This window comes from Phocoena phocoena, chromosome X, assembly GCF_963924675.1.
Source record: "Phocoena phocoena chromosome X, mPhoPho1.1, whole genome shotgun sequence".
Lineage (NCBI taxonomy): Eukaryota > Metazoa > Chordata > Mammalia > Artiodactyla > Phocoenidae > Phocoena > Phocoena phocoena.
In genome coordinates this window covers 8348871-8361701 of record NC_089240.1, presented here as the reverse complement: position 1 = coordinate 8361701, position 12831 = coordinate 8348871, and the positions used below count along the sequence as shown (strand labels likewise).

Genomic DNA, 12831 nt, shown 5'->3' with positions numbered 1-12831 from the left:
AAGGCAATGAAACCGAAGGTATAAAAATAAATGCTTTGGGATAAGTATTAGACAAGACCGAGACACACCGTTGATCCGAGACTGTACACGCGTATCTTGAACTGTGCCTAAAGGGTCATGACATCTGGTTCTTGGACTAAAAAGAGATTAAAGAATTCTAAAGAATGGAAAGCCAACGTTTTACTTCCCCTAGAGCATGATTTCTCAACCTTGGGACTATTGACATTTTAGACTGGATAATTATTTTTCGTGGAGGCTGTCCTGTACATTGTCTGAGGTATTTAATAGCATCCCTGGTCTCTACCACTAGATGCCAGTAGCACCACCCCCAACCAAAATATCTCCAGACATTTCAAATGTTTACCTCAAACTGAAGAAAAGGACATGAAAATGGCAGTGATCCCTACCCCTGACTACATAGCAGAATAATTTTTGAAACCTTTAAACATTCCAGTGCCCAGACCCCCACCCCAGAAAATCTGATCCCGTTGGTCTGTCGGGGTGCTGAGCGTGAGTACCGTTATAAACTACCAATGTCACCGTCTAAGAAGAGAACTCTGGTCCGTACTAACCAGTATACTCCCCAGGGCACCTTCTACCGCAGGAGAGTCTACTGCTGGCGCAATGAATGCAAAAGACATGAACTCTTGTCCAGATGCCTATCCTTGTCTGATAAACTGTATTGTATTTAATTGGTTCACGTGTTCTTACCCTTATTTTTTAAAGGAACGTTAGTAGCCAGCGTAGCTTTATTAAATTAGAGTTTTTACTCCTTCTGTTCCTGCCATGGACCATCTTTATCTCGTGAGATTAGAGGATTCGTGAGAATTCTCAGTGTTCATAGAGTTATTAAAGGGATCGTTCAGACTGATATTAGCAATGTGTCATCTTTAAAGTTGTTTATTCTGGGATGAAGATAATGGTAATAGGATCTGAACACTCACGATGTAGACTTGAGGTGATTCTTCAGAAGTGCCCATTCCGGCTAAACTAAGCACAATGAACATTTTTTGCAGATGTTTGAATTCCCTCAACAGAGGGAGATGTATGTGTGCTCGCTTATGTAAGAAAACAGCAGGAAGTGAGGGTAGGGCAGGAAGGGCCAGGGGAAGTAATCAACCACTATGCACTGGACTATTATACGTTTTAGACCAAATCATATTTATGTATTGTATAGGCTCAGTGAAAACTTGGCAGTGTTTTATAGGGTTGCACAGGGGTGCTGGCTGGGAAAAGGAAGGCAGGTCCTGGTGGTTCCAAAGAAAAAACACATCACCCGTCCAACTAAGGAGAAAAATACCAGGATTTATGGCAAAAGAGGTTTTTTTAAAAATACAGCTTTGATAGTTAAAAAGGAGATGTCCTAGGCTTAAGTGAAGCTTAATTACATGGCATCTTTTCTGAACATGAAGTCCTGTGTGTGTCCACGCATCCATTACATGGATGTCTTGGGAACCGGGGTGTGATGAGGCAGTGTGCAGGTCTCGCATGGTTGTGATCATTTCACATTGTTCTCTTCCGTTTGAATATTAGCATTGGGGTTCATAACAGCTGCACATGTGAAAAATGACAATCATTTGAATCCAAGAGTAAAAGAAGGAAAACAGGAAATTCTAGATGACTTCTTGGGTTAGGTCATCTAAAAATAAATAGGAGCAGCTTTTTAGAATCGAATCGCTCTCCCAATAAAGCGATTCATTAAGTGTTTGATATGCTGCTATATTAATTGATTCAATCAGAATGAATCATGTCCTGTGTTTTATTTAATTGCCTTAACATAATATACAGCAGATCATGTGACACTTCTGTGTCCCTCCTGCCACTTAAGCAGTGCCCATATGACTTTTGATTTCCATACAGAAAGTAATTCAGGATTGATGCTGGTTCAGAAAACATATTTTCATACAGAATAGTTCCAAGGTTCTTCATTTCTCTTAGTTAAATTACTTGGCATCCAAAAAGTATTTTTTAAACTTTCAGAACTTCAGAAAATTCCTTTCTTGTGTCAAAAAGAATCACTCTTGGGGAAAGGTTTTAAAATGGCTACTTTGTGCCAATTATCGTGGTTCCTAATCAGACCACAAGGGAAATAGGTTTTACTGTGGCCTAAGTCTGAGAGCTAGGTCCCCTGTCTACAGGATATTTTCAGATGATGAAATGTTTATCAACATACACTCTGGTGATAGTTCAGGTCTAGCACCTTTCTTTGTGCCGAAATTATATCATGCCGTGTTTTATTGTTCCTCACTGTCTAAATGGGTTAATATATGTGAGTTGTGAAGTAGCACTACGTAGGAATAGTTGATACAACTTTATTTTCTGCCATGTTAAATAGCAGTAGAAACATCAAGTATCAATTATCACTCTTTAGAAATTCTCAAAGAAAATGTATTGAGTGCTGTTACTGGAGATGAGAGAAACAGGGGGAGTGTGATTCCAGGGAGGAATAGGAGGGGCCACCTCGCACAGCACTGGGTGGGCCGCAGCACAACTTCCGGTCTGCATGCTAAGAACACTGAGACGCCTTCGAAGTGAATTAAGGACGGGGTGGCTTAATGGTGTCTTTAAATGGATTGCCACACTGCAGTGTAAAACATGAACTTGGGGTGGGAGGGTGAGACCACGGTGGAGGAAGGAAGCCTGATTCCAGGGGCCAGATCACTTCTGCTGAGGATAGGTCCAGGATGGGACCGAGGGAGTCGGTGAAAAAAGTAGCTTGCAGGAAAAAGTAAGAGGAGAGGAGAAAGTCAAGGAGATGTGAGGACAGAGAATCAGATGGGTCATTTGGGTAGACATCCACGTCTCCCGGGATGATGTTAGACAGGGGTTCTGACGGTGATGATAGAAGAAGATGCAATGAGCATGGGGGCAGGGGCAGCTTGCAGTGGCACCAGGTTTCTGCCACACAGCAGGAGGGAGAGGATCTGGAAGCTGAAGCACAGCTGAGCGACCAGCACACCACCTCCTGGCCCTGAGGGTCATGGGGAGGGAGCAGAGACAGTCTCTACCAATGAGGACAGCAGGGGATGCAGTCTCCTTAGTAAACACATACTATAGATTAGAACACGATACACACAGTCCCTGGGCCCAGAACACTGAGTCTTGGGTAATATTTTTATGGTTCGAAAAACCCATTATCAAATTTATTAGCTGCTATCAACACAGAGTCTGTAGGTTCCCTTCTCCTCCCCAGCAGAAGAGCTTTGAACCCACAGATAAGCATGTGTGCCCAACACTTTATTTCCACAGAAGGGAGGGTTTTGCTCGACAGCCTTGGGCTGAGTCCTCGGTTTCACAATACCCATATTTTGAGAAGCAGTCACATTCAAGGAACCCTGCCTAGAATTTTCCAGGGCCTAGACACTGTGACACAAGTTTAGAGCATAGAGAGATCTGTCTCCTTTCTGAAGCTTGTGAGAGAGTTCTCTGGAGAAAGCAATGCGAAACTAAAGAGACTAGATCAAAACACTACCACTGAAAGAATAAATAAACTCAGCCAGGAAAGAAAGCCTATTAGAGGAAAGCAGAAATAAGAAAAGAAATAAAAGAGTCATTTGGGGAGAATGACTTCATGTATTCCATCTGTTTAATTTCTATTCAGTTATTCCAATTTACAAGTAGAGCGGCAGATTTCTAGATATTAAAAATGACAGATACCAAAGGAAACCATCTTGCTTCTTTTTTCCAAGGATATTAGAGATCTCTAGCCGAGTCTGGTTGGTTTCCTTTATGTGGAAAAAATGTCTAGGAGAGGAATCAATAGTCCTCATGTCACATTAAATCCCTGCTATGAGTATGCCTACTTGAGCAGACACAGGTCACTTGATACATTTATCAGTGTCCTTTCTGCTATCATTACCCACCAACAGTTTTTATATATTCCAAGTAGCTATCGATCGGCCTTGCCATACGCGTGTTCCTAGATTTGCCCCAAGCTTTTTGAAGGAAGACTATTTGATTATCTCCATAGACAAGATAGCACTGATTTACACAATAAACCCTGAGGTGTCCCCTTTGGTTTCTAATTTTGCTAGTAGTGGAAATGACCTTTTATCAGTTGTGAGTATTGGATCTTGCTACACTGTCCACATTGATCCCTCAGAACAGATGCTGAAGTTTTGATTTTTCACTTCAAAATGAATTGCATGTTTTGATAGAACAAGAGGTTCAGGCTTTTCAAGTGCCGTTTCTTTTTTCTTTTTTTTTTTTTTTTTGTGGTACGCGGGCCTCTCACTGTCGTGGCCTCTCCCGTCGCGGAGCACAGGCTCCGGACGCGCAGGCTCAGCGGCCACGGCTCACGGGCCCAGCCGCTCCGCGGCACGTGGGATCTTCCCGGACCAGGGCACGAACCCGCGTCCCCTGCGTCGGCAGGCGGACTCTCAACCACCGCGCCACCAGGGAAGCCCTCAAGTGCCATTTCTGCTTTTAATGCAGACTTGACTGTTAGCCCAGGGATGTTCAAAATGTTGCCGTGGATCAAAGAGGAAAACCTTTTAGAGCCTCTTTCCACCTGATTTAATGTTAGCATTTTCAACCTTAGAATTGTTTTCCCTTGCTCATTCTGGTTTTATTCATAAGGGTTATAAAAACAAGGGAGAGGCTAGACTCCAGTTTTCTGCTGCTAGAAGATGTAATTTTTAGTCTCAAAGAAATAATGCATTTAATATAATTATTAATGCTTTTCAGCATGAATTTAAAATATTACGAATAAATTGCGTGGCCCTAAGGATCAGTGTGCTTACAATGTACGTGTATACAAGTGGATTTACTATAGAGATGCAGAATGCAATTGTGTATACATCTCCAAATAAAGCCGTAGGTTTCTGCATTATGGTCCTTCCCCCAAATTGTCCTTACTAGAGGATTTAATAAATTATATTCTGGGCTCTTCACCGGATATTTAGTGGTGAGAATCCACTTCTGCATGTGGCCCGGAGAATGGCTTGAGTATAGATCGTGAGCGTGACAGCCCTAACCCAGCAATTGGAGGCAGCATGTGGGAACAAAGAACACAAAGAAAAAAAGAACAAACTTATTCCCAAGCTGCTCCTCTGTCTCTTGAGTTGTCATTTCACATGTTGGAAGCTCTTTGACTGGGAACCTCAGAGTGTAGCCACTTACCTGAATTTCAGTAATTTTTGGCATCTCTCTCTTACACACATGATAGACACCATTACAATTATTTACGTATCTGATTCTCCAGTCCCCACGTCACCCCACACTCTGAACCCTTCGAGAGCGAGGACTGGACCTTCTGTAAGCTTTGTACTCCCCACTGCATACCGTGACACGGCACATAGTAGGTATTAGTAAGTGACAGTTGAATGAATGTATACGCACAGAGTCTTCTCAGGCCTCGTAAGCTTTGGGGGCTCTTGAGACATCAATCAAAGACACATTTTGTAAAACCGTTTACTCACGAGGATGAAGTATTATGTTCATCCTATCAAAAAATGTCACCTTTCTCTATAAAGTTATTTCCTTTAAACATACTTGAGATACGTCGAGAAAAACTCGAGGCTTAGATTTTGAAAACCCGTGCTCTTTATACATCCTAGCTTTCTTTATTGAGATAGAAACTTCAGCCACTCTAACAAACTCAACAGTCATCTCCGTATATTGATGGATGAATCAGGTCTTCAGAAAACAGTCGTTGGAATTTGTCTGCCCTTTGATCTGCAACATGACTGAGAGTCTCCCCTGGTGCAGTCTTTCTCTGAAAGTGAATGTTTGGTTTTTGATTCCAGAGTTCATCCCACAGGCGTTTGGAATGCCCTTATCCCAAGTCATCGCAAACGACCGGGCCTATAAACTCAAGCAGGACTCGCAGAGGGGCGAGCAGAAGGATGCCTCCGATTTTGTGGCTTCCCTCCTCCCATTTGGAAATAAAAGACAAAACAAAGAACTCTCAAGCAGTAACTCATCTCTCAGCTCCACCTCGGAAACACCAAATGAGTCAACGTCCCCCAGTACCCCGGAGCCGGCTCCTCGGGCCAGGAGGAGGGTGAGTTGACCAGTGTTTGCTCTGACCCCGATGTCAGGACAACGGAAGAGTTCTAAGGTTATTCTCTGAGTCTTGGCTCATGTGAAAACTGGAAATGCGGTTTGTGTCCAGGTATCTGTCAACAACCCCATTCAGGGAGAATTTGCACCGGCCCCAAGGCACCTGACACACCCCTCACAGCCTTTCCCTGACCTCTTTCAAAGATTTTGGGTGCCTCTCCTTGCTTACCCGTGATATCCAGAACATTCTACAACATCACCACTGATCCTACTCTAGTGTAACCTTCTGTTGTGGTACCAGAATTTCCCATGAGACTTTGAGGCTTGAGGGCAGGGCCAGGTGTTTTTGTTAATCTCTTCATCTCATCCAAGAACTATGCCTGGCCGAGTGAACTTGCTGCTGGTCTTCATAAGCAATGAGATTTTTTTTCTACCGACGGAACATGGCTTTTTTCTCAAACATAACTGTAGAAACACACACACACACACACACACACACACACGTATGTCCTCTTTCAAATCAATACTGTAATAATATGGTACCATTTATTAAGTGAGTACTATGTTCCAGGCAGTGTGCTATTATTTGGCATTTCAAATTTCAATCCAGGAAAGCTGAGTTTCCAGGCAAATTGGTTGGTGATTAGCTTAGTCAGGTGATAAGCATCTCTGAAACTTCCTAGGTCACTGGGAGATCTCTCCTTTGCCTTTCACCTGAAGCCCCAAATCTTTGCCACCTCCAGCCATTGACTACTGCCCTAGTTAAAACCTGAGGCACGGGCTTCCCTGGTGGCACAGTGGTTGAGAGTCTGCCTGCCGATGCAGGGGACACGGGTTCATGCCCCCGTCTGGGAGGATCCCACATGCCGCGGAGCAGCTGGGCCCGCGAGCCATGGCTGCTGAGCCTGCGCGTCCGGAGCCTGTGCTCCGCAACGGGAGGGGCCGCAGCAGTGAGAGGCCCGCGTACCGCAAAAAAAAACCAAAAACCAAAAACCTGAGGCACTTCCCAGTTAAAATCCGCAGTTCTCAATCAGCCTCCAACATTTAGAACCTCTCCAAGACTCAGGGGCACCTGAGCCAGCCACCACTGTTTTCAGGGATTCACCGTGTGTAAAGCTAAGTTGGCATATTCAGACCCCCCATCACTTTCTCTACCTTACAGACAAGAGAATTGTTCTTCCAATCCTGGCGCAGTCTCTCAGACTGTTTATATAAGCCTATGTGGCAATGACACCAAAATGCCACATATGAGCTTTCTGAGAATCTAGAGCCCAGGCAATGGGCCTCCCAAATGCCCTCCCCTCTGGCCAGGCTTTGCTAGCAGCCAACTTCTTCCTCTATGCTTCATCAAAGGGTGCGTGGCCATACAGGCATGAGTGGTGCCCTGCACCCTTACCCTCAGCCTTTTACCATTCCTAGAGTGCCAGCCCTCCTTCCACCTGTCATTACCTCATCTCTTGGCTGGGGGCTTTCTCTGATGGCCAGAGGCGCCCACCCATAGAGACGACGGGCTGCAAGTAGCAAGGCGTTAATGTCACCTCCCTACCCCTACCAGAAGTTGTCTTTAATCAATGACTCTTGAGACTCGTGGTATAAATACCCCCAACTCCCTTACTCCTTAGCAGGAATAGCTCTGGGGTGCATGATCTACACGGTCTCCCAGGTCCCCAGGGCAGTTGGGCTCCAGCGGCCCACAGGCTTGTCACAGGCTTGGTGATGCCCCCTTCATTAGCTGCCTTCACTTCCCTTTCTCATTTCCCTACTTCCCTACAGCTGTCTCCTGGGACTATTCCCCTAATAAAGTTCATTGTGTCACGTCTTGGGGAAAACTAAACTAAGACTGTTCATGGAATCCTTCTATTTTAAAATCTACTTTCGAGAGTTGAATTATTATTTTTTTCACAAGAGTTCTCTGACTTTACCTCATTCGTCAAGTATGTGATTTTTTTCTTGTTTCAAGGAATGAAGTGGTTGGGTCAAAATATTTTAATTGTATGTTTGCCATCTCTTGTCTTCCATTTGGAAGAAGTTGTCTATTGTTGAAATTGTAACTGTCATTACCTTACCCTATGCTGGGGAGGTTTCCTAACCTTTTTTCCTTTTAAAATACAAACCGCACAGTTAAACAGTATTATTTCGAGTGTGATTAGTGGTCGTGGGCAAAAGGATTTATCGGATGGCGTTGGGGGAAGCAGTTTTTATTTTCTCCATGCGCACTCCGTGTTCATGTCTGTGTATAATTTGCAGGGTGCAATGTCAGTGGATTCTATCACCGATCTTGACGACAATCAGTCTCGACTGCTAGAAGCGTTACAGCTCTCCTTGCCTGCCGAAGCTCAAAGCAAAAAAGAAAAAGCCAGAGATAAGAAACTCAGTCTGAATCCCATTTACAGACAGGTCCCCAGGCTGGTGGACAGCTGCTGTCAACATCTAGAAAAACACGGTAAGCAAGCCTGTTTGTCAGCAGTCAAGTACTGAAGACTTTCACGTATTCAGGCATCGTTCGTTCAAGCGCCCGATTCCAATTCGATGTTCATTTGATCAGGCTCTAGGCCGAAATTTCCTTTGCAAAGAAAATTTACAAATATGAACGTTTGCTTATCATAACCCAGTAGGGCTGAGCCAGATTTGGGGCGGCGCGAATCCACCTGATGGTATTCAGGCTCCCCAGCCCTAAAGAGTCCTCAGAAGTGACCCTGGAGATCAAGGAATTGAGGGGAGGGCAAGGTCTGTTGGGCTGGGACTATCCTCAGGACCCCCTGCAAACAAAGCAGAGCCACTTTTATCTTTTTTTTATACATTGAGGTTCCACAAGGCTTCCTTTAAAAAATAATAGTCCAGCTTCTTACAGAAAAAAAAGTAGATTAGAGAACCATTCCTTAAGTGAATAGAAAATACACAGTTTGGGACAATAGGTTTCTTTCTGTATTGCTCTTTGCATTTTTGTGGAAAGCTGTCCACTTAAGATTTCTTCATCGTGACCGTTTTGGAAACTCAGTTCCACTTAATACGCTGACTTCACAGCTCTTTAAAATTTTTGCGGAACTTTAGACTTTTGGCTCATCAAACAGCCATGTCTGCGATCTGAATTTGTTTGCTGTAATGTTCGCATGCGTTTTATGGACGTGAGAAGAGTTTATAATTGCTTCTTTTTTCCAGTTTTATTGAGAAATAATTGACATACGTCACTGTAATTGCTTTTTCACTATAAAAATAATATACGCATCATAATAGAGAAAAAAAAGAAACAGAAAAGCAAATTCTGAGGCTATCATATAGATATAACTACTCTTGACATTCTCATCTATTTCTTTCTAATAAAAGTGGGACTTTATAAAAATGACTAGGATATGTCCAGGTCTCTTAATCAATTCATTATATATGGAAATCACTAGATATCATATGGGTGACTTAATATAAGTAATATGTATTAAAACTTTGTTTATACAAAATTTCGATATGTATATGTATGTGTATGAGTGTACATTCTTATCTGTCTCTTCTCCTTGGAAAGTAAACTGGACATCAATAAAAATATCTTAGACATTTTGAATTCCCAATACTTAGTATCATGATAACACAATGTAAATGTTTCAATCAGTATTACTTGAACAGAATTATTTTTCAAAATAGCTTAGCAACTAAAGAGTTCTTTAGTTGCTTTTAGCACCTAAAGAATTTACATGAATATTTAAATTCAGCCTAAACTTTACTACGAGGTAGAAAAAGCGACTCATACTTTTATAATTATAATTTTTCCCTATAAAGAATGTAGAGAGTGAACTGTAGCACTATAAAGAATTCTAAACGAGAAAATTCTACTCTAACCATGCAAAAACGCAGTGCCAGGTTGAGTAACTGCTTTTGTGAAAGAAAACTTGGCATGTCTTTGTATTTTCTTTTTGAAAATAAATTTTCATGAATTATAATTTGTAAAATAGCATTTCCTTTAAGATTACTAAAAAACAGGGAAGTTCACTTTTTTGGGGGGATGCGGGGGAAATAGTTGCAATGCAGTTTAGGGCCTAAAGGAGAGAAGATAAACCTACATGATCTTTCAAGGCCCTGATTCTGTTCTGAGTTTCCATGATGTTTAGACCAAATGGCTCTGGAAAAATAAGAGATAGTTTCAAATTCAAACAGATATTAACCTTGGTCACTTTAAACCAATGAAAAAAGAGCAAATTTCAAAAACAATTCTTTTGTAAGACTTCATTTGCCAGTGTTTGAAATGGGTAGCAGAGAGTTTGATTCACTTTAGCTTTATAGACATTTGTCAAAGACCTTTTCATTCTCTCCCAAATTGGTCTTGGACACACACACACACAAAAACAAAACAAAACAAAACAGAGAGAGAGAGAGAGAAACAAACAAAAACAATTGGTCTTGGACAGTTATCTTGACTCCATCTATATATTCGTGTACGCCACCCTTCCTCACTTTTACTTCACCCAAATGCTTTCTCCACTATTAGGCCAAAATTCCTTAAGCATCCTTAATTTCCCCGAAGCACACATTTCAAAGAAAAAAAACGACAAAAAAAAAAAAAAAACCCAGACAATATAACAAAGAGTCAAACTCTCTTCTACTTAAAGGATGCAGGCTGATTTTAGGGTGGGGCCTCGTCCTTATTATGCCTGCCCTCATTACTTGAATTCCCTAAGCCTGAGATTCAGGTGCCCTGGTTCTAGTTTCCATTTCAGCTTCTGAGAAAAAGGAGAGAAAGGCGATCATATCCATTTCTGGCACAGGGTACAGCAAAGTCACATTTCTTTGCCAGATCTATGCCTTTTTTGATGGACACGTGTTTTTAACAGTGACTGTCTCAAGTCAAGGTTACCGGATGCCTAGATTGTATCTTCTCTTTGAGGAAAATGACTCTAAGGCTTATGTCAGAGAATGGCATTGGCTGTCTGAAGGCTGTCATCTGCTCAACCTAAAATTAATTAATTAATTAATTAATTTAAAAAACTTAAAACAGGTTATAATCAATTGATACATAGGAATCACAGCAATCAGTCACTAGCTAGTTATTTTTGGGATCACAGTCGCTTTTACTGAGTGGAAAAATACTATAATTTAGGAAATAGTGACACAGAAATGGGCATTTCTGAACAGAATGGAGGACTTCAGGCAAAGGAATAGTCCCACCTGGGAAGAAAGTGCCCTTATGTGATAGCTCACTTATGTAGAAATTTCAGCCACTTGGAAACCATCGGACCAACAAGAAAATAAATGCAGCCAAAATTAGAATTGCTAAGACCTACTATTATATTACAGTTTTCTGTTTTGCACAAAAAGCCTCATTTAGTTCAGTTAGGGCCTATATCTCTCTATATAATAGTAGATGCCAGATAGAATTCTAAGTATTTTATATACATTAATTAATTGAATCACTGAACAACTTTTGAGGTGGATACTTATTATGCTCATTTTGTAGACGAAGAAATATAATTCTGTATTTGATTCTAATACCTTGATTATCCTGTTTTCAAGCTCCCAGAGAGGTAGAGGCAATAGATCAGGCTGGGGGTCGGACTCAGTTATAAGGCAGATGAATTGATGGCAGCAACAAGGAAGGAACACAAGTCTTTTGAGAATAGATGCGAAGCAAAATTCCACCCAAGTGCAAAGCAGCGAGATGTACTTATGCAAGTCAGCAACAACTAGCCTCTCGGCATGATTCTCTCAAATTATTCTGGAAATTCAGGATTACGCTCATAAGAAATAAGAGTGATAAATGGGATATTTATGGATATTATCGTTTCTAACTGAAAAATTCTAGAAAACCAATTTTAAAAGTCTTATACACAATACACAATGTGGCAAGACCATAAAATAAACACACAAAAAGATATCCATGTCTTATATAAGAGCAATAATAGGTTATGTACTATAACAATAAAATAATTCATGTATATTAATATCAAACGTATAGTTACGTAGAATATCTGTAATAAGAAGTAAGAAACTTCTGTGACAAAAACTGCAAAGCTTTACCAAGAAATATTAAGAAATTAAGAAATAAATGAAGATATCTACTTTGTTTCTGGATGGAAAGAAATAATGTTGTAAAGATTTCAGTTCTTTCCAATATCATTATATATTGGACTAGTCAGAACTCTTTTCGTGGCAAGAGAGAAGAACCCAGATAAAAGCAGATTAAGCAAAGCAGCCCCCCAAATTCCCATTTACATACTGGAAGTATGAATATTATATCTAGATTCAGGAACAGGTAGATTCAGGAGGCAAATGATGCCATGAGAGCATGAGTCTGATTGCTGGAGTGTTGACTATGTTTCATGGTCTGTGGACTCTCACACCAGCTCTCTTCATGTGGCTACAAGCCACCCCTGGCAGCTACAGTCTGGCATCACCCTTGTAACTGATTATCCCAAATGAAGAGAAGGTGAGCCACCAATGAAACAATAAACGTAGACAATAATCATCAGTGGCAGTGACTAATGGCTTGCATAGGAAAGGAGAGTCATTCAGACCCTCTGTGCCACCTTAAGGAAGTGCACAATACCTCTTGTGAAGTCTTCTTGCCCCCAAATCCAAACCTGAATCAGAGAAAACTCTGGCTCTAACTATCTCTTTAGAGGAAATAAAGGGGAGAAAGGAACACATAAATGACACCACAGAGTGTCTACATCCAGGCAGTGGGAAAATCTACAGTGGGAAATCAATGCTATTTCTTCCTCAAACCAATTACGAGGAAATCATATAAACAGAGAGGGGGAAACAAACGCATTAAGAGACTACAAGGCTCGCCGGCCTATCACAGTTTGTGAACCTTATGTGAACGTTGACTGGATATTTAATGAT

The 12831-nt window shown here is 41.5% G+C and overlaps 1 protein-coding gene across 1 annotated transcript in view; it reads left to right on the top strand.

The window, feature by feature from the left end:
- ARHGAP6 (Rho GTPase activating protein 6) overlaps positions 1-12831 on the top strand; it is a 485204-nt gene that overhangs the window by 430664 nt on the left and 41709 nt on the right. The window contains exons 4-5 of the mRNA XM_065900404.1: positions 5748-6004; positions 8251-8446. Of these exons, the coding sequence (XP_065756476.1) occupies positions 5748-6004; positions 8251-8446 (453 nt within the window). The remainder of the gene's footprint in view (positions 1-5747; positions 6005-8250; positions 8447-12831) is intronic.